This window comes from Canis lupus, chromosome 5 (genome assembly GCF_011100685.1).
Source record: "Canis lupus familiaris isolate Mischka breed German Shepherd chromosome 5, alternate assembly UU_Cfam_GSD_1.0, whole genome shotgun sequence".
NCBI classification, from domain to species: domain Eukaryota; kingdom Metazoa; phylum Chordata; class Mammalia; order Carnivora; family Canidae; genus Canis; species Canis lupus.
In genome coordinates this window covers 26457680-26481834 of record NC_049226.1, presented here as the reverse complement: position 1 = coordinate 26481834, position 24155 = coordinate 26457680, and the positions used below count along the sequence as shown (strand labels likewise).

At 37.0% G+C, this 24155-nt stretch overlaps 1 protein-coding gene across 1 annotated transcript in view; it reads left to right on the top strand.

Moving 5' to 3' along the window:
• The window catches only part of GRIA4 (glutamate ionotropic receptor AMPA type subunit 4), a 373881-nt gene that overhangs the window by 278085 nt on the left and 71641 nt on the right, over positions 1–24155 (top strand). Inside the window, 3 exon segments of the mRNA XM_038536334.1 lie at positions 2299–2352; positions 18500–18658; positions 23943–24110. Coding sequence (XP_038392262.1) covers positions 2299–2352; positions 18500–18658; positions 23943–24110 — 381 coding nt within the window.

Here is a 24155-nt window from a genome sequence, read left to right as displayed (position 1 = left end):
GAGAAGAGGCAGGATGAGTAGGGGTGCTTGAGGAGAGTGCAGAAGGGTTTACACCATCACACCAGAGAAAGTTACAGTGAATCAGCAAGAGAGAAGTAATGAATTGTCCTGTGGCAACACTCCCTGCTGAGGTCCAATAGTGAAGCTCTGGAGACACGGTAAGAGAGTATACAGTGTCCTAAGTATAGCCATCAGGTGTTCCTTGATAATTATCTTTTGCACACACTCCCCTGGAGATCCCCAGAGAATACCAGTGCTCTCACCTCCTCAACCTGGGCTAAATCACTTGGGTTTGGGTTATCCAATATGATGACTAATTAAGCACTTTCTTTAGCAGACCTTGTTTACAATCCCATCCATGCATTGCTTGTCCTCATCTTTATGGTGAGACTGTCAAGGGATGTTCAGCTTTAGATAAACTGTGGGCTAAATCGGGCAATATAAAAGATACAGACATGCTACGTAAAACATTTCAAATGCATAGTTGAGCTTCCCGGAGAGAAAGAAAAATCTTCTGGAGCCAGCAATGAAAGGCAACTGCACCCACAGAAGTTGCCAGATTGGGCAACCTGACTGGAGGTTTAATGCTCACCCAAGAACAGGGACTTTGGGCTCAGCCAAGGCAATAAGTTAGACCTCAGGTCTGATTTTAAGCCACACTCTTGAAGAGTGATACCCACTAAAAGAGACAACTAGAAAACAATGTGCTCCCTGTACAAGGAATCACCTGAATGTTTTCTGCCTGGGGCCAGGCTCAGTGTGGCAAGGCAGACTCCTTCTGTGAGAAGTGGTCATCACTACTCTCTTTAGGCAGATCGTAAGTTTAATTTGAATTTATACCACACTCTGTGAGCTGGGAATCAGTAATAACGAACACTGCAGTATCTGTTAGAAGCAAACATAGACATCTTTGAAGGGGTGTTTTCAAGGAAATTGATAAAGAATTTCCCAGAATCGTTGAAGGAAATCCTTGTATTCTGGAAGCACAACAATTCCTGAACAATATAAACAAATAGTAAGAAGTAAAAATCCAAATTCCATCATAATGAAATTGAAGAACCATCAGAATAAAGAGGAAGTCTTAGCTGTGACCTAAAAGAAACGATAAGATGAGCATAGAGACTCCATTTCACCAATGGCATGTGTGCAAAGCTCTGTTTTTTTATCATGATTCGTATGTTCTGGACTTTAAAGGGATTTTCCTTTATTTCATACACAACTCATCCATTTACAAAGAATTCTTTTTAGAGGCTATTAAAATGCTAAAAACATTTCTTTGATGAGGAAAGTACATGAAATTCATATATTGTGTTGTCCACTTTGAGGAACAAATGAAGTTACAAAGTGGCTCATCAGTAATTGTCATTAGATTTTTCTCTCATTGAAGGAATTATCAATTTTATAGAAAATAAGAGTTTTCACTTGTAATGCAACTATATTTCTCTGTTAGGAATTTCTGAGTTCCTAATTCCTGAAACATTCTTAGAAAAAAGATGATGAATCTAGCAGAGAAAAAGTCTCTTGATGTTGTTTTGTCTTTATTCTTTTGATTATAATAAAATACTGCTCTATCCATATGCAAGTGGGAATTGACTAAGTATTCTCTAGTATCAGAGGAGTCTAAACACAGATACTGTGCCTCAGAAAAATCTTGCTTGCTGCTTAGGACAAAAATCCAATCTACTCATAGAAAATCATTCTTAACAATAGAAGACACTTAACAACCTATCATACATTACATATATATGTAATATATATATATACATTAGTTTGTTTCATAACCATTTCTTTCTCTTCTAGGGAATTATAGCATGAGTAGTAGTTTTGTTTTCTTTTGTTTTTTTAAAGATTTTATTTATTTATTCATGAGAGACAGAGAGAGAGAGAGAGAGAGGCAGAGACACAGGCAGAGGGAGAAGCAGGCTCTATTCAGGGAACCTGATGCGGGATTCGATCCCGGGTCTCCAGGATCACACCCTGGGCTGAAGGCAGGCGCTAAATTGCTGAGCCACCCAGGGATCCCCAGTAGTAGTTTTTTGAACAAGGTTTAGTAAATGAAGGCTCATTTATACAGCATGATTGAAATTAGAGTGTTGGGTTTTTTGGTTTTTGTTTTTTTTTTTTACTTTAATCACAATTTTTAAGGTGGCTTATGAATTTCTTCAATTATAAGAAAAAGTAACATTTTCTCATCATGTTTCCACATGGAATTATGCTAAAATAGTGAAAATTCTATTTTTAAAAATACCCTTCAGTAAAGTTAAATTGGTTTTTCCTTGTTTCCTTCTATCTTCACAGATTGTGAGTGTTGGGAAGCATGTAAAAGGCTACCATTACATCATTGCAAACTTGGTAAGAGCTCTCTGTTTTTTTCTTTTTCATAAGAATTGCTCAAGCGTTCCAAATTATAATAACTGTGCTTTAAAATAACACTTCAGTAAATGAGTAAACTACATTACTCACTAAGCTTTTTGTAATACCTAGGATAATATTTTTGATACAGTAGTCATCATATTTCTAATGCGCAATTCAATATATGTTTATGCAGACTAGTTTGACATCTGCCAAAGCACATTTAAAAGTGATTATGATATTTGCTTTACTATGATATCACCTGACAAATTAAATAATTGTCTTTTATCTGTACAAATGATTAATGTACCATAATTTAATGTATGGATTAAGGTTGCCAATACTTAGGATATCACAAGGATGATCAAACTGATGACCCTCGTGCTCTGATTTTAAGAAAAGCAAGATTAAAACAGATATGTAAGGAAGTCTTTTGATTGGGAGTAATCCAAATATTTTTAAAATTATGTCAGCTTTTCATGTTGTGTTATATATAGACCTATATTGAAAAAGATACATACACATTAGTATAAAATCCTGAAAGTGCAAATCCTTCTAGATTTCTTGCCAAGGCTCACCAAGTATTTCTTGTTAACTGTGCAGTGTAGAGGGAAAGCAGCCAAATAGGGGCCCATTCTCCTTGCTTCATTAGAGTGCCATCTGCCCCAAGGGCTTAACCTCAGATGTGGTTTATTTAAGAGAAGTTAAGAAGGTTTTCTCCTTTTTCTCTTTTCCTACTATGTATTTCTTTGGTGAGGATCTTTTCCTTAACACAGGGAAAGAACCAAAGGCTGCAAAGAGATTCAGATTTAATTCTCGTCTTGTAGTGAGTGGGCCATCACCCTCTGAGACAGGAATTTTTAGCTGTTAGTGAACTGGATCACACTATGAAATTGAGATATTAAAATTCAGCAATAGACTATCAACTCTTCTTGCATGGTGTTTTTGGAATGAAGTATGATTTCACTAGCTTCATGGATTATCATGAAAATACTGAGAAATGTTGACTTATCTTTCCCATTGTTTTTAGTAGGCCTGTAGTCTGGATATTTTAATATATTTTATAAAAATATAATTCTTAAAATTAGCATATCCTGATATTAATCACTAAAGACAAAAAACTTACGTTTCTGGAATGTGTACACTCACAATGACATTATACAAGGAAATTCTAACAAACAGAGGGTTTTGACATCCCTTCCTTCAAACAAAGAAATTCAGAAGAAAAAAAAGTCAATAGACTGTCATGCCAGAAATGAATTGTTGACTTCAACAAACTAGTACAAAATGGAAAGAATGGCTATCAGAGCCTGTCTTAAACTTCCCTAGTAGATGAGAGCATACTTAAGATATCTATGTAATGACTAAATAACACCATATGAAGTAGAAAGAAATATTTGCTTGTATTAGGGCATATAATCATCACATAATCAAGGGGTACCTGGGTGGCTCAATCAGTTGAATGTCTGTCTCTTGATATCAGCTCGGGTTGTGATTGTGGGGTTGTGGGATCAAGCCCCATGTTGGAGTCCACACTCAGCACAGAGTCTGTGTGTCCCTCTGCTCTTTCGCCCACTCTCTTTCTCTCTCTCAAATAAATAAGTAAAATCTTTAAGAGAAAAAAAACAAGATTTTACCATATGTATTTGATATCATTGTAACACATGACTAGGTCAGTAACTTGTGCATATCTACATTATAATATATTGTTTTAATTATGCTTTCCTGACTTATTCATTTATTTCTAAATAACTGTGACTTCCAAAACAAGAATGATTTTTGTTCTTAAGAACTACTGCAGGGATCCCTGGGTGGCGCAGCGGTTTGGTGCCTGCCTTTGGCCCAGGGCGCGATCCTGGAGACCCGGGATCGAATCCCACGTCAGGCTCCCGGTGCATGGAGCCTGCTTCTCCCTCTGCCTATGTCTCTGCCTCTCTCTCCCTCTCTCTCTGTATGACTATCATAAATAAATTTTTAAAAAAATTTAAAAAATAAAAAAAATAAAAAAAGAACTACTGCAGAAGATTCCCAAATATGAAATAAATCCATTATCAAAAGAAAGATTATATTAATATAGTTAATGTTGAAAGGCTGAATAATTTCCTGCTAAGATCAGGAAAACAAGGATGCTCCCTCATGATTTATGTTGAACATTATACTGAAGCTTCTAGCAAGGGATATTGGGCAAGAAAAAGAAATAAAAAGACATTCAGATTGGAAAAAAAAAAAGATATTTTTGAATAGAAAATCCTAAGAAATCTAGTAAAAAAAAAAATCTAATGAGAACTAGTAAGTAGGTTCAGCAGGGTTTTGGATAGAAAGTCAATATAAAAAATTGTATATTTCTGTATGCTCATTCTGAGAGTGAAGTTAAGAAAATAATTCCATTTATAACTTCCAATTACAATTTACAATTAATGAGGAACTGCTATATAACCAATTCAGCAGGACTGTTTAGTTGGAGGAACCTAGACAGAGAGATAGGAAGCTCCTGAACTTCCCTCCTCCCACAGATATGCACAGAGTTATCCCTCCAAGAGAAATCTGGAATCTAGCTCAGTGACTCCTACACATCAGGCAACTAAGAAAGTACCCACATTGAAATGGGTAGGAAAGGCTGAGACACACTCTTTCATAAAAACTGTGTATACCAACACAGTGTCATACAGTCAGGAGGGCATCCATCCCTAGCTCCCAGCTTCTCCATGAGCAGTAGAGGATTTGGACCATACATTTAGCACCCCAGCTTTTAAGGCTGTCACTCAAGAGACAGGCCCATAGAACACCTATCTATGAAAGTTTATGAGTTATACATCCACAAGACCCACAGGACTATAGAAACAATAGAAACAATTCTTAATGGGCTCATGAGGATTCATTGTAACTATCCCCACAGGCCTTATTAGCACAGAGGGATCAAGCAAAGATGCCCATCTCCATCTTTCCCTGAAAGGAAATTAACTACCTACTTTACAATCTGCTGCCTGAGAGCCCATAGGCAAGAATCTGCATTAAGGAGCTGGCTGTGATTCCTCATGGAGTTCAGGGGATCTGGTGGATATTTCTGTCACATTCTCCCTCTGGCTCACTTCCATTACAAAACCAGGTCATCAACTTGTCTCTAGAAGAAGATTGTACACATGCCTGGTGGCCTGCCTATTACTGTTCCCACTCAAGGGATGACTGGAACTCATAGCTGAATGTACTTGTATTCATAAATCCCACAGGACTGTAGCAAATAATGAGGTAGTTCTTAACAGGTACACATGAGAGTACTCACCCAGGTATCTCCCCAGGGCTGAACATAGAAGGAACTGGCAAGATGCCCATTTCCCAGTCTTTCCCTGAAATGGGTTTGACTGTATATTTCACAAGCTGCTTGCCTGAAAGTCAATCTTACAATCAGCCTGCATCTAGGTGCTGACTCTGACTCTTTCCTTTGGGACACAGCCAGGTCCCTCACTACTAGGAGCCACTAAACAAAGAAGGCTGCTTGAGTAATCACACAGATTTAAGAGACAACCAACAGTTTAGTCTGTGCTAATTTGATGAGGGTCATCTCCTATACAACACCAGGGTGTCAAGACTGGCAGAGGTATGTGTATTATCTAATGTGTAGAAACCAACCAGTACAGAGAATCAAGAAAAATGAAGAAAAATGAAAATGCATTCCAAACAAAAGTACAAAATAAATCTCCATAAACAAATCTTAATGAAATTGAAATATGTGATTTGCACAATGGAGTTCAAAATAACAGTCATAAAGATGCTTGTTGAGGTCAGGAGAGCAATGTATTAACAAAGTAAGCATTTCAACAAAGAGTGAGAAAATATTTTAAGATATACCAAACAGAAACCACAGAGTTGAGGAATACAAAAACTAACTACAAAATTCTGTAGAGGTATTCAACAACAGATTGGAATAGATGGAAGAAAGATTAGCCAACTTGAAGACAAGGCAGTGGAATTCACCCAATCAGAGAAGAAAAAAAAAAAAAAAAGATATACCTGTTAAGAACTCCCTCATTATTCACTACAGTCCTGTGGGATTTATGAATACAAGCACGTTCAGCTATGAGATCCAGCCATCCCTTGAGTAGGAACAGTAATAAGTAGGCCACCAGGCATGTGTACAATCTTTTAGAGATAGGTTGATGACCTGGTTTTATAATGGGAGTGAGCCAGATGTAAATTGTGACATCAAAAACAAAATGTGGGGAGAAATATGGAGAATTGTAGAGCTTTTGTATGCATTCAAAGTTTAGTTGTTTCCAGTTTAAAATAGACTGTTATAGCTATAAGATGTTTTATAAAAGCCTCATGATAACCACAAAGCAAAACTTATAGAAGAAACACAAAACATGAAGAGAAACGAATCAAAACATACAACCTTGGGCAGCCCCAGTGGCTTAGTGGTTTAGCGCTGCCGTCAGCCTGGGGTGTGATCCTGGAGACCCAGGATCGACTCCCACATCGGGATCCTTGCATGGAGCTTGCTTCTCCCTCTGCCTGTGTCTCTGCCTTTCTCTGTGTGTGTCTTTCATGAATAAACAAATAAATAAAAACTTTAAAAAAAGGAATTTATTCTGTAAAAAAATACAACCTCAAAAATCATCAAATCACAAAAGGAAAGCACAAGAGAGGATGAAAGGAAAAATAAACTACAAATCAGCTAGAAAACAATTCACAAAATGTCTATAGTAAGTCTATTCCTACCAACATCTATTTAAATGTAAAGGGACTATGTTCTGCAATCAAAAGACATAGAGTGGCTGAATGAATTTTAAAAAGAAAGGAAAAAAGAAAAGACCCAACTCTGTATTGCCTACAGAGACTCATTTCAACTTTAAGGACACAAACAGACTGAAAGTGGAATAATGGAAAAAAGAAAGACCACGCAAATGGAAACTGAGGAAAGAAGAAGTAGCTATAGATATGTCAGACAAATTGACTTAAAGTCAGAAACTATAACAAGAGACAAAGAATATCATTTTTTAATGGTAAAGGAGTAATTCATCAGTAAAATACAATATTTGTATATACTTTTGTACTCAATATCAGAGCACCTAAATATATACTAAAGCAAATATTAACAGATCTGAAAAGAGAAATAGACAGCAACTCCAAAATAGTAAGGAACTTCATCACCCCAGTTTCCTTTTTTAAAAATTTAAATTAAGATTAATTAATATAGAGTATATTACTAGTTTCAGGGTAGAGTTTAGCGATACATCAGTTTCATATAACACCAGTACTCATCACATCACGTGCCCTCCTTCATGCTGGTCACCCAGTTATCCCAATCCTCCACCCCCTTTCCTTCCGGCAACCTTCAGTTTGTTCCCTAGGGTTAAGAGTCTCTTATGGTTTGCCTCTCTCTCTGTGTTTTTATCTTATTTTTCCTTCCCTTCCTCTACATTCATCTGTTTTATTTTTTAAATTCCACATATGAATGAAATCATATGGTATTTCTCTGACTGACTTATTTCACTTAGTATAATACACTCCCATTCCATCCATATCATTGCAAATGGAAAGATTTCATTCTTTTTAATGACTAATATTCCTCTGTGTGTGTGTGTATGTGTGTGTGTGTTTCACCTCTTCTTTATTCATTCACCTGTCGGTGGACATCTGGGCTTTTTCCTTAGTTTGACAATTATGGACATTGCTGCTATAAACATTGAGGTGCATGTGCTACTTCAAATCACTACATTTGTATCCTTTAGATAAATACCTAGTACTGTAATTTCTGGGTCATAGGGTAACTCTGTTTTTAACTTTTTGAGGAACCTCCATATTGTTTTCCAGAGTGGCTGCACTAGTTTTCATTCCCACCAACAGTGTAAGAGGGTTTCCCTTTCTCTGACTCCCCACCAACATTTGTTGTTTCCTGTGTTGTTCACTTAAGCCATTCTCTCTAGTGGAAGGTGATATCCCACTGTGGTTTTGATTTGTATTTCCCTGATAATGAGTGATGTTGAGCATTTCTTCATGTATCTATTGGCCATTAGTATGTCTCTAAAGATATGTCTGTTCATGTATTCTGCCAATTTCTTGACTAGATTTCTTGTTTCAAATCCCATTTTCAATAATGGCTAGATCCTTGAGGCAAAATATCAACAAGAAGGCACTGGATTTAAATTGCCTATTGGACCAGACAGTCCTAACAGATATCTACAGAATACTCCACTTAACAGCAGAAGTATATACATTCTTTTCAAGCACATATGGAACATCCTGCAGGATAGATCATATGTTAGGCCCCAAATAAGTCTTCATCAATTTAAGAAGACTGAAATTATATCATGCATCCTTTCTGACACATAGATCTGAAGCTAGAAATCACTTACCAAAAGAAAACTAAAAAATCTACAAATATACAGAGATTAAACAAATGCTTTTGAACAACCAGTGGCTTAAATAAGAAATTAAAAGAGAAATTTAAAAATACCTTGAGACAAGTGAAAATGGATATGTAACATACCAGAACATGTGGAATGGAGCAAAAGCAGGTCTAAGAAAGAAGTTTATGGTGGTAAATGCCAAATTAAGAGAAAAGAGATATTAAATAGTCTAACTCTATACCTCAAATACAAGAAAAAGAAGAAACTAAGCTCCAAGTTAGTAGAAGAAAGGAAATAACAAAGGTCAGAGTGAAAAGAAATGAAATAGAAACTAAAAACACATTAGATCAATGAAATTGAGAGCTGGTTTATGAAAAGGTAAACAAAATCAACAAATCTTTAGCTATACTAAAAAAGAAGAAAGAAGACTTAACTAAATAAAATAAGAAATATGAGAAGATACAACTCATATGATACAAATACTAAGGATCATAAGAAAATGCTATAAACAATTATACACGGTCACATTAGAAGAATACTTGAAGAACCCAGATAAATTTCTAGAAGCATCCAACCTACTATGCATGAATTATGGTGAAAAAGAAAATTTAAACAGACTAATAATAAGAACTTTGAAGCAGTAATCAAAATACCCCCACCAAAAAAGTCTAGGACCAGGTGGTTTCATGAGTAAATTCTACCAAACATTTAAAGAAGAATTAATACCTTTTAAAATTATTCCAGTAAATAGAAGAGGAAAGAACACTTCCAAAACCAACATTATATGGTTTCATTCATATGGGGAATATAAAAAATAGTGAAAGGGATTAAAAGCGAAAGGAGAGAAAATGAGTATGAAATACCAGAGAGGGTGACAGAACATGAGAGACTCCTAACTCTGGGAAATGAACAAGGGGTGGTGGAAGGGGAGGTGGGCAGAGGGACGGGGTGACTGGGTGATGGGCACTGTGGGGGGCACTTGATGGGATGAGCACTGGGTGTTCTACTATATGTTGGCAAATCGAACTCCAATAAAAAAATATACAAAAAAATCCAGTGTTACACTAATATCAAAGTCAGACACTACAAAATAAAACTAAAGTAAAGCCTTATATCCCTGATGAACATAGATGCACCGATGCTCAACAAAACATTAGTAAATCAAATTCAACAGTATATTAAAAGGATTATACCAGGATCATACCAACATCAAGAGTGATTTATCCCAGAGATACAAAGATGGCTTAAAATCCACAACTCAGTCACCGTGATACACCACATTAACAAAAGGATAAAAACTGCATGATCATTTCATTAGATGCAGAAAAAGCATTTGACAAAATTCAACATCATCTTATGATAAAAACTGGGTATACAAGGAACATACCTCAACATAACAAAAGTCATGTATGACAGCCCACATAATACCCAATTTTGAAAAGCTATGAAAGATTTTCCACTAGAGTTGGGAATCGGATGAGAATGTCCACTGCTGCCACTGTTTTTCAATATAGTACTGGATGTCCCAGTAAAATACACCCAAATTGGAAAGGAAGACATAAAGTTGTCTCTGTAGATGATACAAAATATTGTATAGAAATGTATACTGATGATACAAAATATTATATAGAAATATTGCATATATAGAAAACTTTAATGATTTCACAAAAAAACTATTAGAATAAATCACTTCATTGAAGTTTTAGAATACAAAATCAATATACAAAAATCAGCTATGTTTCTATAGAGTAACCAAAAACTATCAGAAAGAAAAATTAAGAAAACAGTCTTATTTACAAAAGCATTAAAAACAATATAAATACTTAGGAATAAATATAACCTAGGAGATGAAAGATCTGTGCAGTGAAAACTCTAAGATATGGATGAAGAAGACACAGATAACTGGAAAAATATTGTGTGTTCATAGAATGAGAGTATTAATATTGTTAAAATGTCCATACTAGCCAAAGCAGTCTATAGATTCAATGCATAAAAATATGCTATTTAAAATAGCATATTTCATAAATATAGAAAAAACAATCCTAAAACTTGTATGGAGCCACAAAAGATCCCAAATGGCTAAAGCAGTCTTGAGAAAGAAGAACAAAGCTGGAGGCATCACACCTGATTCAAACTAGATCACCAAGCTATGATAATCAAAGCAGTATGGTATTGCAATGAAAATAGACACACAGATAGTGGAACAGAATATAGAGCCCATGAATACACCCTGGCACACATGGTCAATTAACTTTCATCAAAAGAGCCCAGAATATACTATGGGAAAAGAAGAGTCTCTTCAATAAGTGCTGTTGCAAAAATTAAATATTCACATGCAAAAGAATGGAACTGGGCCCTTATATCATACATAAAAACTAATTCAAAGGTGAGTATATTTTTCAACATAAGACCTAAAACTGTAAAACTCCTAGGAAAAAACCTAGAAGGTAATCCCCTTGACATTGATCTTAGCAATTTTGTTTTTGGATTTGACTCTAAAGGCACAGCAATAAAAAGCAAAAATAAACTAGTAGGACCACAACAAACTAAAAAGCTTTTACCTAGCAAAGGAAGCCATCAACAAAATGAAAAGGCAACATACAGAATGGGAGAAAATATTTGCAAACCACATATCCAAAATAGGGGTTAATATCCAAAATATAGAAGGAAGTTTTACAGCTCAATAGCAAAACAAAACAAACAAAAAAACAACCCAATACCTCAATTTAAAAATGGACAAAGGACTATTTTAACAAAAAGAAAAAAAACACAGATGGTCAACAGTACATGAAAAGGTGCTCAACATCACTAATCATGAGGGAAATGCTAATCAAAGCCACAATGAGATATTAGCTCACACCTGTTAGCATGGCTATTACCTAAAAGACAAAAGAGAACCAAATACTGGTAAGGATGTAGAAAAATGGGAACCCCTGTGCATTTGGTAGAAATGTGAACCAATGTAGCCCATATGGAAAACAATATTAAAAAACAAAATTAAAAATAGAACTACCATGTCATCCAGCAATCCAACTTCTAGGTATATATCCACAAGGAAAAAAATCATTATATCAAAAAGGTATCTATACTGTTCACTGTAGCATTATTCACAACAGCCATGGTATAGAAACAGCCTAAGTGTTCACCAACAGATGAATAGATAGTGTATATATATATACATACTATCTATTCATATATATATAGATATTCATATATTTATTCATATATATATATACATATATATATAATCAGTCATAAGAAATAAAGAAATTCTGCCATTCTGGCAACAAGGATGAGCCAAGATGGCATAATCTAAATGAAAAAAGATTAAGACAAATACTGTGTGGTATCACTTACTTGGGAATTTTTTAAAGAAATCTTACTCAGAGATTAACTCCTAGAGAACATAGTGTTGCTTACCAGGAGCTGGAGAGTGGGGAACATAGAAAGAAGTTGGTAGAAGGGTACAAACTTTCAATTACAAGGTGAATATGATCTTAGAATCTAATATGTAACATGGTGGCTGTAGTTTATAATACTGTATTATGTAACTGAAATTTGCTAAGAGAGTAGAACTTAAAGGTTCTCCTGGAAAGATAAAATAAAAAGGTAAACATGTGAGGTGATGGATATATTAATTAACTCAATGATGGGAACCCTTCCACGAGGTACACATACATCAAATCATCGCATTGTACGCTTTAGATATACTACAACTGCACTTGTCAGTGATACCTCAATAAGATTGAAGAAAAGACTGATTTAGTAGTAGCAAAACATGATTTCTAAAATAACCACTTTCATTAGTTATGAAAATAGCCCAGACACTTTAAAATATTCCGTAGTCATAATGTTGAAAAAGAAAGCAGAGGATATGAAAGTCAACTCATATTTACCAAAAAGAGAAGAATGAAGCGAGGCAGACATCTGACATCAATATGTGGTCCATAAAATATATCATGAATTTAGAGACACACATTTTTGCAAAATGAAGGATCTCCATTATTTAAGCGAGGTTAACTCCACAGAGAAGCCAAATTTCATTATGGATATTTTTTTTGGATTCTTTTAAAATGATAATCCTCTATACCAAGACAGAAAACAAGTAATGTCTCAGAAATACGGGCTTCTTAATGGCCATTAAATTCTTTCCCTGAAATATCAAAGGCAGATTCCACATATTTAAATAAAATAATATTCTGTTTCATTATGAGTAAAGATGCAAATGGGTTGTGAAAGTTCATCAGCAGTACTTAAAACTGTCTTTTCATTATCCATCAGTTAAATTTATCATCTTCAATTAACTGTGATTCAATCTCACGCATCCTTCTATTTTGATGAAAAGGGAACGGATGGATGTTTTCCGTGTTCCTCTAGTCCCCTTTGCTACTACTGCAGTGTGCTAGGATCTCACCTCCAGCCAGGCAGAAAGAAATGAGGATCCCTTTCCTTTATTACTCAAACTTCAGCCTGCTGGGCATCCAAGAAGACCCACTCAGAGTTGGCACCATCTAAATAGCATGAGCTGTGCCTGCTGTATAAGTGAATGGACATGCCCCTCCTAGATTCTGGAAATTTCTCTCTACTATCACTGCCATCTAGAGGTACTGGTGAAAGCACATGGTATCTTATTAGATTAAGCTCTGTTCTAGAAATTTCCAAGATACAGGCAGGAAAACATTAGCTGTTGGTTCAGTATCATTTGTTTTTCAGAGATTTAAGTAAGAAAATTGCTTTCATATTTTCCCCTAGACTTCCTCGTTTCCAGTTCTTTGTTTGCTTTGCTCCCGGGTTTTTTTATTGTGTGTGTGTGTTTTTTTTAAGACAGGTACGATCATATCATTTCCCAGCTTAAATTATTTCTTTGGCTCTAGGCTGCAAATGCAGTAAAAGGAGCTTTCTAAAAGGGAAAGACCCTGAGATCTCTCCAACCAACCCTACCTGCTAATAATTGTCCCTCTCACTTCTCCATAAAACTTCCTGTAGTTCTCAAAATGACACACTGCCATTGTCACCACCTCCTACCAGAAGAAGCATTCTAAATCTACCCACCGCGCTGTGAACATCCTTCAGGGTGAAGTATTGACACTACTGTCTTTCTTAACCTCAGCCCCTTGCTCTCGCTCCACCTGGCACATGCCCCTTCCTGAAACCCATGCCCAGACACCTGATACCTCTTTTTATCTTTGCAGCTTTGGCTTTGTCTCCCAGGGAGGCAGTCCTTAGTCCACCCAATTCTTTTTTTTTTTTTTTTTTTTTATTTATGATAGTCACACTGAGAGAGAGAGGCAGAGACACAGGCAGAGGGAGAAGCAGGCTCCATGCACAGGGAGCCCGACGTGGGATTCGATCCCGGGTCTCCAGGATCACGCCCTGGGCCAAAGGCAGGCGCCAAACCGCTGCGCCACCCAGGGATCCCAGTCCACCCAATTCTAATGAGCAGTCACTCCTTCCAGAAAGCTGTCCTGTGTACTTCATCTGATCTTGCCTCTTCTGGGCTCACAGATCACTCCATATACCAATAATATAAAATGCTTTTATTTTTTTTCATTTATGAAATCATTATTTTATCCGTCCTCTGTACCAGCTATTATTCACCCTCCTGTGGCCCAGCTGCAAACTAAGACATTACCAGCACATTGCAAGCTCATTAAAGGAAGAAACAATGTCTTTTTTGACCTTATATAGAGTGCCCCTACCCTCTTTCTTTGTTGAAGGGCTCCCATATCCTCCAGCATGCAGCTTATGTCATCAATGTTTATTTCATTGCTATAATTGTTCTAATTAACCCTCAACATAGATGTTTATTCTATATACTGCAAAATGGGGTTCAGTGTGATTTACTCAAGATCTCATGGATCCTCCATCTCAGTAGCAAGATTGAAACGCTGTCCTGTCTGGTTACAAAGAACAAATACATTAAATAAATAAATAAAATCAGTATGAGTAACTACCTGGTGTAGCGACAGAGTGAGCATTCATTTAAATATTTCCTCTACCTACTTTGAGGGGGATCTGGTCTTACAGACATTCTCTGTATTTGTATTCAGAGCTTCCTTCAGCCCTCCTCCAGCAGAGTATTTAAATATGTCCACCAAGAGCAATAAGAAACTGTTGGCATCGTCGCACCTGCACCACGAATTCTTAAAATCTTGCTCTCATTTAGATTTTTGATTTTTAAAAAAATGCATTCCATTTACATCTAGGAAAACACCTGGCTCTTTCATGGAGTAGTATAAAATTATGGAATGATCAGGGTATATCATTAAAGATTAACCAAAGCTATTGCTTACCTGTCCCTTAGCTCACCTCACACACAGACATGCACACCATCCATGCCTCATTTAGAAGGTAAGGAAGTTCAGATGCAGAGAGTAAAGTGACTTTTCCAGGTGTAGGTGCCTGGTTGATGTCAGAATATAGCCTAGAACTTAGTTCCCTGTTTGCAAACTAGCACGTTTTTACTCATGGACAACAACCCCACTCCCGATTCCATGAATGTGAAGACAATGTTTTATCTTTTTCTTAGTGCACACTGTATTTTTTAACTTTTCTGCATTGAGCATGTCTGATTCCACCATCTACATACTTGATCACCAAAAAGGGATACTTTCAATTTCTTAACTACCTTGTTTTTAAAAGATGTTAAAAGGAAATCTCTCCCATTCTACTTGGCAGCCCTTCTGTTAACTGCACCGAGCCTCCTCAATATGATTTATACAAAACTGCAGAAATGTAATCAGAATTCGACAAATCCTACAGGACAAGCATTTATTAAGCACCTGTGATGTGATGAACCTACAGATTCAGCAAGATATCTGAAGACCTGCCATTTTAAAATTTCCTTTTGCTTTTTTACCCTCAGAGGATGTATCAGCTGTCCATGAAAATTAAAAGGAAAACCAAGTTGGAAGTTAATATTTCCTTAGGATGTCAGTATATTAGAGAGAGAGAATATATACTGTTTACTTAGTTACTAACCCCAGATTTCACACACACACACACACACACACACACACACACACAAATACTGTAGAGTTACAATCTTATGACGAAACGCTGTCCTGTCTAGTGTCTCCTAGAACCTTCGGTTCCACTATACTTTCTAGGTAAACACTGAAGTCTCCATAGGTACCAAGGTTCCCAAGAAAATTACTTCACAGTCTAGATCCTATTAGTCTTCTCTATAAAACTATTTTAAAGACTATGAAAGAAAAAATATCACCTGGACTCAGACAGACATTGTTAATATTAACGGAGCCACCCAGCCCTCATTCAGGTCAGAACTGAAAGAAGCAGAGGCGGTAATATTTTGTCCTTCATGCTCAGCATAGCAGGATGGATTTAGAGAAATGTAGACTGTTATTCATCAGTGAGACTTTACATCAGATGGCTTCTCTGAGGCTCAGCTTTGGCTGTGTGTCTTGCAGCTGTAGTTGATGCTGCGAAAGAAAACGTGACAGGTCTTTCAGCCACCACTGAAAGAAACTAATAATGTCATCAATTAGCAACTAATGCAATACTTGAATCACTGTGGCTTTTGGAAAACTGTTTTGTTGTTGTTGGTGGTGGTGGTGGTGGTGTGTGTGTGTGTGTGTGTGCCCGTGGCTCTGCCCTATCTTTTCGTAGAAGCAAACAAATGTTCAGCTGACATTTTACCAGCTAGAGATTGATGGACAGTGTTTTTCCCATTTCAAAAACATAGATTTGCTTTCTGGTGTCTAGTCTTTTTCCCAGTGAAATGAGAATGTTACTGATGAGCTGTCAAATTAGTTAGCACATAATAGGCAGGAGATAAATATTTGTTGAGGGGTTTAATTAATAACAGCTATCACCGACTGAATTCAAACCAGATCTGCTAGCGATGTTAGCGTTGTCATTCCTGTTTTGCATGTCAGACACCTATAGCCAGAAAGTTACAGAGGTGGATTCAGAGCCTGGACTGTTTTCGACACCACTACCCTCCCTCTCCTTGGAACATTGTTGATAAATCCCAAAATTAAACACACACACACCTGTGTAAGAATCCACAGGAGTGCAGGGTGATAAAGGCCCATGCAAAGTCATCATGTGTTTGCTGGGTGATCTTCAATAGTGTTTCTTTAATCTACTGAGCCTTGGTTTCCTTATTTGTAAGATAAGTCTAATAACAAGATGTATCTCTCAATCTTATGAAAACCAAACTACATAATCTGTATAAAGTGCTCAGCACAGTGCCCAACCTGTAATAAGCCCAGCATCAATATTAGCTATAAATACACAGTCCTGGGGCTTTGGATAGTAACTTTGCTTAGCTGTCAGTAGATTCATCTGTTTTTTCTTAGTCAAACAGCAGTGTGCATATATAACCTGCTTTGTTATAAACAAAAAACACGGAGGTTTTCAAAATCAAGGCTGAGACACATTCAGGAAGAATGTGTCTGTTCTCTCTGATTGATGCACTGATTCTTGTTGCAACTGCATGGTCACTGCTGCATATTTTACTTTTGCCAAAAAATAAATAGACAGATAAACAGAACTTTCCTTTAGTTCACTCAACACAGTTCAATCAAATTCACATTTAAAAAAAAAAGAAATTGGGGCATCTCGGTGGCTCAGTTGATTAAGCATCTGCCTTTGGCTCAAATCATGATCCCAAGGGTCCTGAGATCGAGCCCCACATTGGGCTCCCTGTTCAGTGGGGAGTCTACTTCTCTCTCTACCTATGCCTCTGCCTCTCTCTGTGTCTTTCATGAATAAATAAATAAATAAAATATTTTTAAAATAAAATTTTAAAAACTTTAATAAATACTAAGAGAAAACCAGGAAGAAAGCAAATACAGATGCTAGAAACTCATAACCACTTGTGTACATGTGTTTGTGTTGAGGGGGAGGTTACTTTTCTCTGAGCCAATATCTTTGGTTTTATTAATTTGCATTCCTAATAGGTTTTCTTCCCTCTTCTTGAAATTGCCTAATTGTTTTACACTTTGTATTGAGTGTTTATTTTTGTAAGGTACCTTAAATACTTAGCAGAAAAAAAATGGGCTGGGTATAAAAAAAATTAAATGATAGAGATTGAGGAAGAAAAGGGAGGTAGGGAGGGAAGGTGAGAGGAAGGAAATGACTTTCCAAAATTTTGAAACTCAGGTAACTACCTGTGCACTGAGAGAGGACACTTCCCTCAGAGCTCCCTCAGCCTACCTGGTAAACACCATCTTGTTTCCCACCACAAAGAAGTCTATGAATGGCCTGTCTTGCTCTCTTCTCTCCCATTAGTATGTCCCAGGACTTGGAGGGTTGTAGTGACTCATATAATCAAATCTTTTACTCGCCCTGGCTCAAATGATTGGCTCTGTCTGCTTTTAGATCACTTTGTAATTAAACTGAACCCCCTTTAAAAAGTGCTACCCATCACAGTCTCAAAGTATCATAAAACCTTGATATTCCCTTCACATAAGACACATTTCTACACATCTATATCAAAGGGCAATTATGCCCTCAACAGGAGGTTTTTTGATGTTATCATTTTCATCCCCTGTATCCCCCTCCATGCTTCATAAAAGGCATTCAGAGGCATTCAAGAAATACTTGTTAAATTGAATTGAATTGGAAGTATTTTTATCCTTTTCTCATGTATTAGATTGTGGATGGCAGAATTTAACAGCCAAATTGGTGTAATTGAACCCTTCCTGTTTCCAGCTATTGTTTTATTAGAAATCTAAATAGATATACATGTTTATTATTAACTTATGTTACCATTGAAGAGCTGAAATGTAGACCAATGAACTGTTAACAAACTGTCATATTGATTTCTATAGGGATTCAAGGATATTTCTCTTGAGAGATTTATACATGGTGGAGCCAATGTTACAGGATTCCAGTTGGTCGATTTTAACACACCTATGGTAACCAAACTAATGGATCGCTGGAAGAAACTAGACCAGAGAGAGTATCCAGGATCTGAGACTCCTCCAAAAGTATGTGTTTGTTTCGATCTTATATGTTTTTAATGTTTTTAAATTTTAGGGTAGAAACTTCATCATGCAGTTGTTGCAGTCATTTTTTGTCGGCATAGCATAGTGTAGGGCAGAAGCATTTTGTCACTATCACTGCACTACTCAAGCCTTTAGTAATTTCTAACTTTTATATGTTAAGAGCAGAGCTGTTAGCCATTAGCTCAGGTAGTTTACTCTTATCATTATTATTACTTTGCATAGAGATTTCCATGAAGAAACAATGTTAAAACAGTGTTTCATTGACTAAATATTTCAATGTAAGCAAACATCGGTAATTAGCACATCAAAAAACCACCATTAGACAAAAACTATATTTGCAAAGTCATTTATAATGAGGAGAGAAGTTGGGAGAAATGTAAAATGTATAAGCTTCTGCAAAATTTGTCTTTCAAACTAACAGTAAAAAGGTCAGGTTGTTTCATTTTTCTCTGGTTGACACCGCAGAAGTATGTTATTGGTACTCACAAAAGAAACTTCTCATCATAGCCCATTTTTTCCTCACCTGGGAAGATAGACAACTTCCTTAGATATTATGTAAATAATGATAAAATGTTTCACAAACTCCAACTTGGTGGTTTTGAACTCTTACATAATAAAGTATTCTCATTCTCAATGTTTATTGCTTCTTCAGTGACATTATTTTCTATTAAAAAGTTTTCAAATGTAGTTTGGAAATTCAAGCCTAGAAAACTATGATTGAGAGGTAAATAGCCTCATTTCTTTTGTTTTCTAGTGTTAACACTTTCCCCACTAGCCCCAGTTCCCCTCTGTAGTAACAGCAATTTGGCTAGCCATACCATCTTCACTAGTCTGTAGATTTGTGAAATTTCAAAACAGAGAATTTACTGAGCATCCACTATGTATCGAGCACTGTAATCCAACTGTCTGATTTTACAGATTAAAAATTCAGATTATTAAATGGGTCTGTTAATGGGCTGTCTCTGAGTTTGCAGGATGCCCAGAATTGAATCACACGCTTCCTGAGTCTTAGACAAGTGCACTGTCCAGTATATTATACCACCTTTCATCCTTAGATAATACATGTGAGAGTGTATTAAAAAGCCAAAATATTTTCAAGATGCAAATCACCCCCAAGGTTAAAAGAACCTTGAGAAGTCTCTTAGCCTTTAATAAAGCAGGTTCAGAGATAAATCATCCCAAAGTTAGTGTACAGAGAGAAGATCATTAAGCTTCCTTTTGAATTCATTTCTAATCTGGCCAGTTTGCCATCCTGTTGTCATGTATACAGAGACTTCCTTGCCCTTCTGCTCCTCCTGCTGAACAATTGTGCTCTTCCTTCCTCACATCTGTTGTCAGACCATCATTTATGTCAGCCTTTCTTCTACAAACCACCTTTCTAAGATCTTGTAACCCTTTGAGCTTTTAGGGTCTGCAACGGGCCTCAAACTTCTTGACAGTATTTTGTAGCTCCATGTGAATACTTTTCATCTCAGTGACAGTATCACCATGTGGTCAGAGTATTGGCTGTGGTCCTTCCTTCTGGGCTCACCAGAGTGGTCATTCCTTGCCTATCTTACCTTTAGCCATCCCAATGTCTCCTGTTTGATAACCTCCAACTAGACTTATCTGTGCCACAGCAGGAGGTGCTTTGTTTTATATGTAAATACATCATTTTCTCATCTTTCACAGCTCTTAGCATGATGCTAGGCACTTATTAGCCACTTCACAAATATACACAGCCTATTCTTATTATTTATTTTGGCTATGCTCTATAAAGTTGCTGTGAACACTGACTGAGTGAATGCTGAACCCTTGCTCCTAGGGGAAATACAAGGTTAGGTTCCTGCAAGCCTCTGGTCATAATATTTTTGTCAAGTGATCAAGACATAACATGTAACATTGTTTTAAGTCTGTTTAAAGACACCTTATTTAATGCATTGCGGAATTCATACCCAGCAGCCCTGTAACTCATGCCTCAACAGGGCTTATCCAACACATGTGTTTTCTCCAGAAGATACATCACAGCTTTCTCACATTGAGGTTCACAAGACAGCATAACTACACTTTTGGGTCATTTTAAAAAGTGAAACCATCAGAAAAAAGCAAATCACTTTGGAGATATCTGGCAGTAAATAGACCACAAAAGGCCTCTTGTTTACAGTAGGAGACCTAAAACAAGAAGGCAGTGTCGCCTTGCTTGATTACAGCTGGGTGTGTGTGTGTGTGTGTGTGTGTGTGTGTTGTGTAAATCAAATGTTTCACCACTCTACACACGTTTGCAAATGACCCACTGTGAGTGTTGATTTGGGGGTCACAAACAAATTTTAGCAAGTAGACAAATTTATGAATACAGGATCCATGAATAAAGAGGATCAAATGTACATAATTGAATTGTACTTGATCTTTTTGGTGTTGTGTCAAAGATGTAAAATGTGATTTCTGATCTGTCACCCCCTGCCCTAAAGAAAATGAAATCTTCGAGAATAAAGGTGTTCTACAATACAGGCCTAGCAAGTCCATTAGATGTGCTTGCACTCCCTTTCTGTCCAGCCAAAAGGACCTGCCCTAAATGCCTCCCTCTTTACCAGTCCCTGTGCTCCTGCTTTGACCTCCACTGTCCTCCACGTCATTTCCATCAAATCCAACCACCTGCTAAGCGTTTATCTCACATTCTACTTTCTCTACAAAGCCCTTTCTTTGTTTTCCAATAAATATGAGCCTGTTCTGCTGTGTAATCTCCATAATATTTGACTGTGTCATTCTCACCAAGGACTTCACATAATTTTTTTGTGGACTTTATGTTCCACTTCTCTAACCTCCTTTGGAGCAGTAACCATCTGTGACACAGCTTTTTGTCCTTGCCATTCCAAGCCAGTGTCCAGCACATGTTTCAAAGAGCTCTCAGATAATGATATTTCATCCTTGCAACCAGCACAGAAAATAGTCACTATTATCTCTTTTGGTTTGGTTTTGCTCTGTTTTGTGTTCCAAAGCTGGAAAATGTACATATCCCGAAAAAAACATGAGTAGTAGAGTTAGAATTCATGGAGTTCTTTCTTCTCAAAGCCCAGACTCTCAGTGCTATGCCATGACTCTGCCAAACTCTGTCTTGTTATCTAGAGACGTTGGTAAACAGAACTTACTTCACCACCCCAATCACTGCTTAAAGCAGGAAATAACTCTTGGCCAAGACCTTAGTTTTACCCTGCCCTAAAATGAAGTATTTATTCAATAAGAATTTTCTAGATGCCATCTAAAAGCGTGTGCCCATAAATATGATTTCTTGGACTTTAACACAGTAAGACATGTGGAAGAGAATTAAATCCTTTGAAAACTATTGCTTCTTTCCATGTCTCAGCTCTATGACTTGTCAAAGACCTTTGCTGTTCTACCCGACTGTCTGCTTTGCTCTGCTCCACTCTGTATGATATCTTTGCTTTTTTTCTAGTTCACTTGTTTCATACAAATGGATGGACTTTTTAAAACACAGCAAGTGCATTTGCTATTTGGTGCGATCTCTTCTCAGCTTTTTTTCTCCCTATTAAAAAAGCAACAGTGTTTTTCTTTTTATTTTCCTTTCTTGATCCTAAAATACTAGCAGTACATTTTTCTCATGCCCTTTATGTCTTCAGCAAGTTCTACTTTATTTCTTTTTTTTTCTACTTTATTTCTTGTTTTTATTTCCTTACTTTACAAAATGAAACCAAAAAGTGGTTTGATAGCTTTCTCTCCTCAAAGATGTGCTTGGTCCATAAAGGGGAGGAAGTATCTTTCTATTTGGTTTCATACCTGGAGTAAGCCTCTTCATTTCTGTCAGCCTCCCCATCCCAATTGTGAGGATGTAAGCCTACACTTAAGTCTATTTTGTTGTATCTTTGAAGAATATATTGCAAGGCTGTTAATTTACATGTCTCATATACATCTTTCTGGTGAAGCTTTTTAATTAGGTTCTCTACCATCAAAAGTTTCTTTCTTAGGATTTATGTTCTTTATCTCATCCACATTTCAGCCTCTCTTCCCAGGAATGCCGGTTAGTATGCTTACTAGTCCTATTGCCCAAGTTTGCTTCCTGCAATTTGAGTTTCAAATGATCTTTTTTCTTTTGTAAGCAGCCAGGCAAAGAGATCATCTTCCATATTCCACAGCACAGAACTACTTCTAGTTCAGGCTTAGAATGTGTTCCTCCCAGAGAACTAACCATGAGGAATTCCTGAAACAGACCATGCGGGTTTTTTGTTCATGATTAGCGGTTTGTGCTCTGCCATGCTTCAGGAAAACCATGCCCTATTCACACTGTATACATACTATCTGTTCTTTTTATTTTCAGCTTAAACAAGTTACATTTTCTTCTATTTTTCCTCTCACTGCCTTTCATAGCCTTAGTAATTTTTTCCTAAGGGCTTTGTCTTTTCTCACAGAGAAGAGAGGGGCAGTCATCAGAAAGCACGTGGAGTGTACTCACTTCCTCACTTTGGCCCTAAGTTACAGTAGAAATGGAGGGGGATGACTTACTGCTCCTGAGAACACTCATAACAGGTGTTGGCATAACAATGCTCATTCCTGCAGAGCACAGTGACCAGTGCACACACATCTGTTAAATCAGGTGCTATTTCTGACATCTTCTGTCTAAGGAGCAGTAAACATTCTCACATTCTTCTAAGAAACCAAACCAACATAGACACTTCAAGTCAGGAAACACATATTAAATCTCAAGAAGCCCTGCTAGGCATTTCAGAAGAGGAATCCCTGCCCTTCTGGGACTCAACTGCAGCACGTGACCACAAGGCAGATGGTGGCTGTCATGCACTTAGCTGCTTATACTTTATCTCTTTCTACTCAGACACAACAAAAAGAGGGCTTGCTTTTCTCAGCTGATGGAAACTGTGCATTAGAATTTCTATTCTTCAGAGTATGTTTTCTCCTTTGAAACTCAGAGTGGTAAAGGAGCCCCTGGATGGCTCAGTCGCTTGAGTGTCCCACCCTTGGTCTCAGCTCACATCTTGATCAGGTCTCAGGGTCTTGAGTTTAAGCCCCACATAGGGCTCCAAGCTGCCCATGGAGCCTACTTAAAAAAATAATAATAATAAGAGTGGTAAATTTTGGTATACAGTCTTTGTATAAAGTGATAATAGAAATTTCTGAAGCTGGAATCAATTAATTATCAGTAATTTAACTATCCTTCACACAGGAAGGGCTTAATGTCATAAACCGAAAGAGCCCCCAGACTGTTTCTGGATTGATAAGATTTTATGACTCACTCTTATAATTACTTTCATTTTGTTAGTACACATCTGCTTTGACTTATGATGGAGTCCTTGTGATGGCTGAAACATTTCGAAATCTCAGAAGACAAAAAATTGATATTTCAAGGAGAGGAAATGCGGGGGATTGTCTGGCAAATCCTGCTGCTCCCTGGGGCCAGGGAATTGACATGGAGAGGACGCTCAAACAGGTAATTCACAATGTTATTTAAGTGCAGTTTGTTTCACAGTCCTGT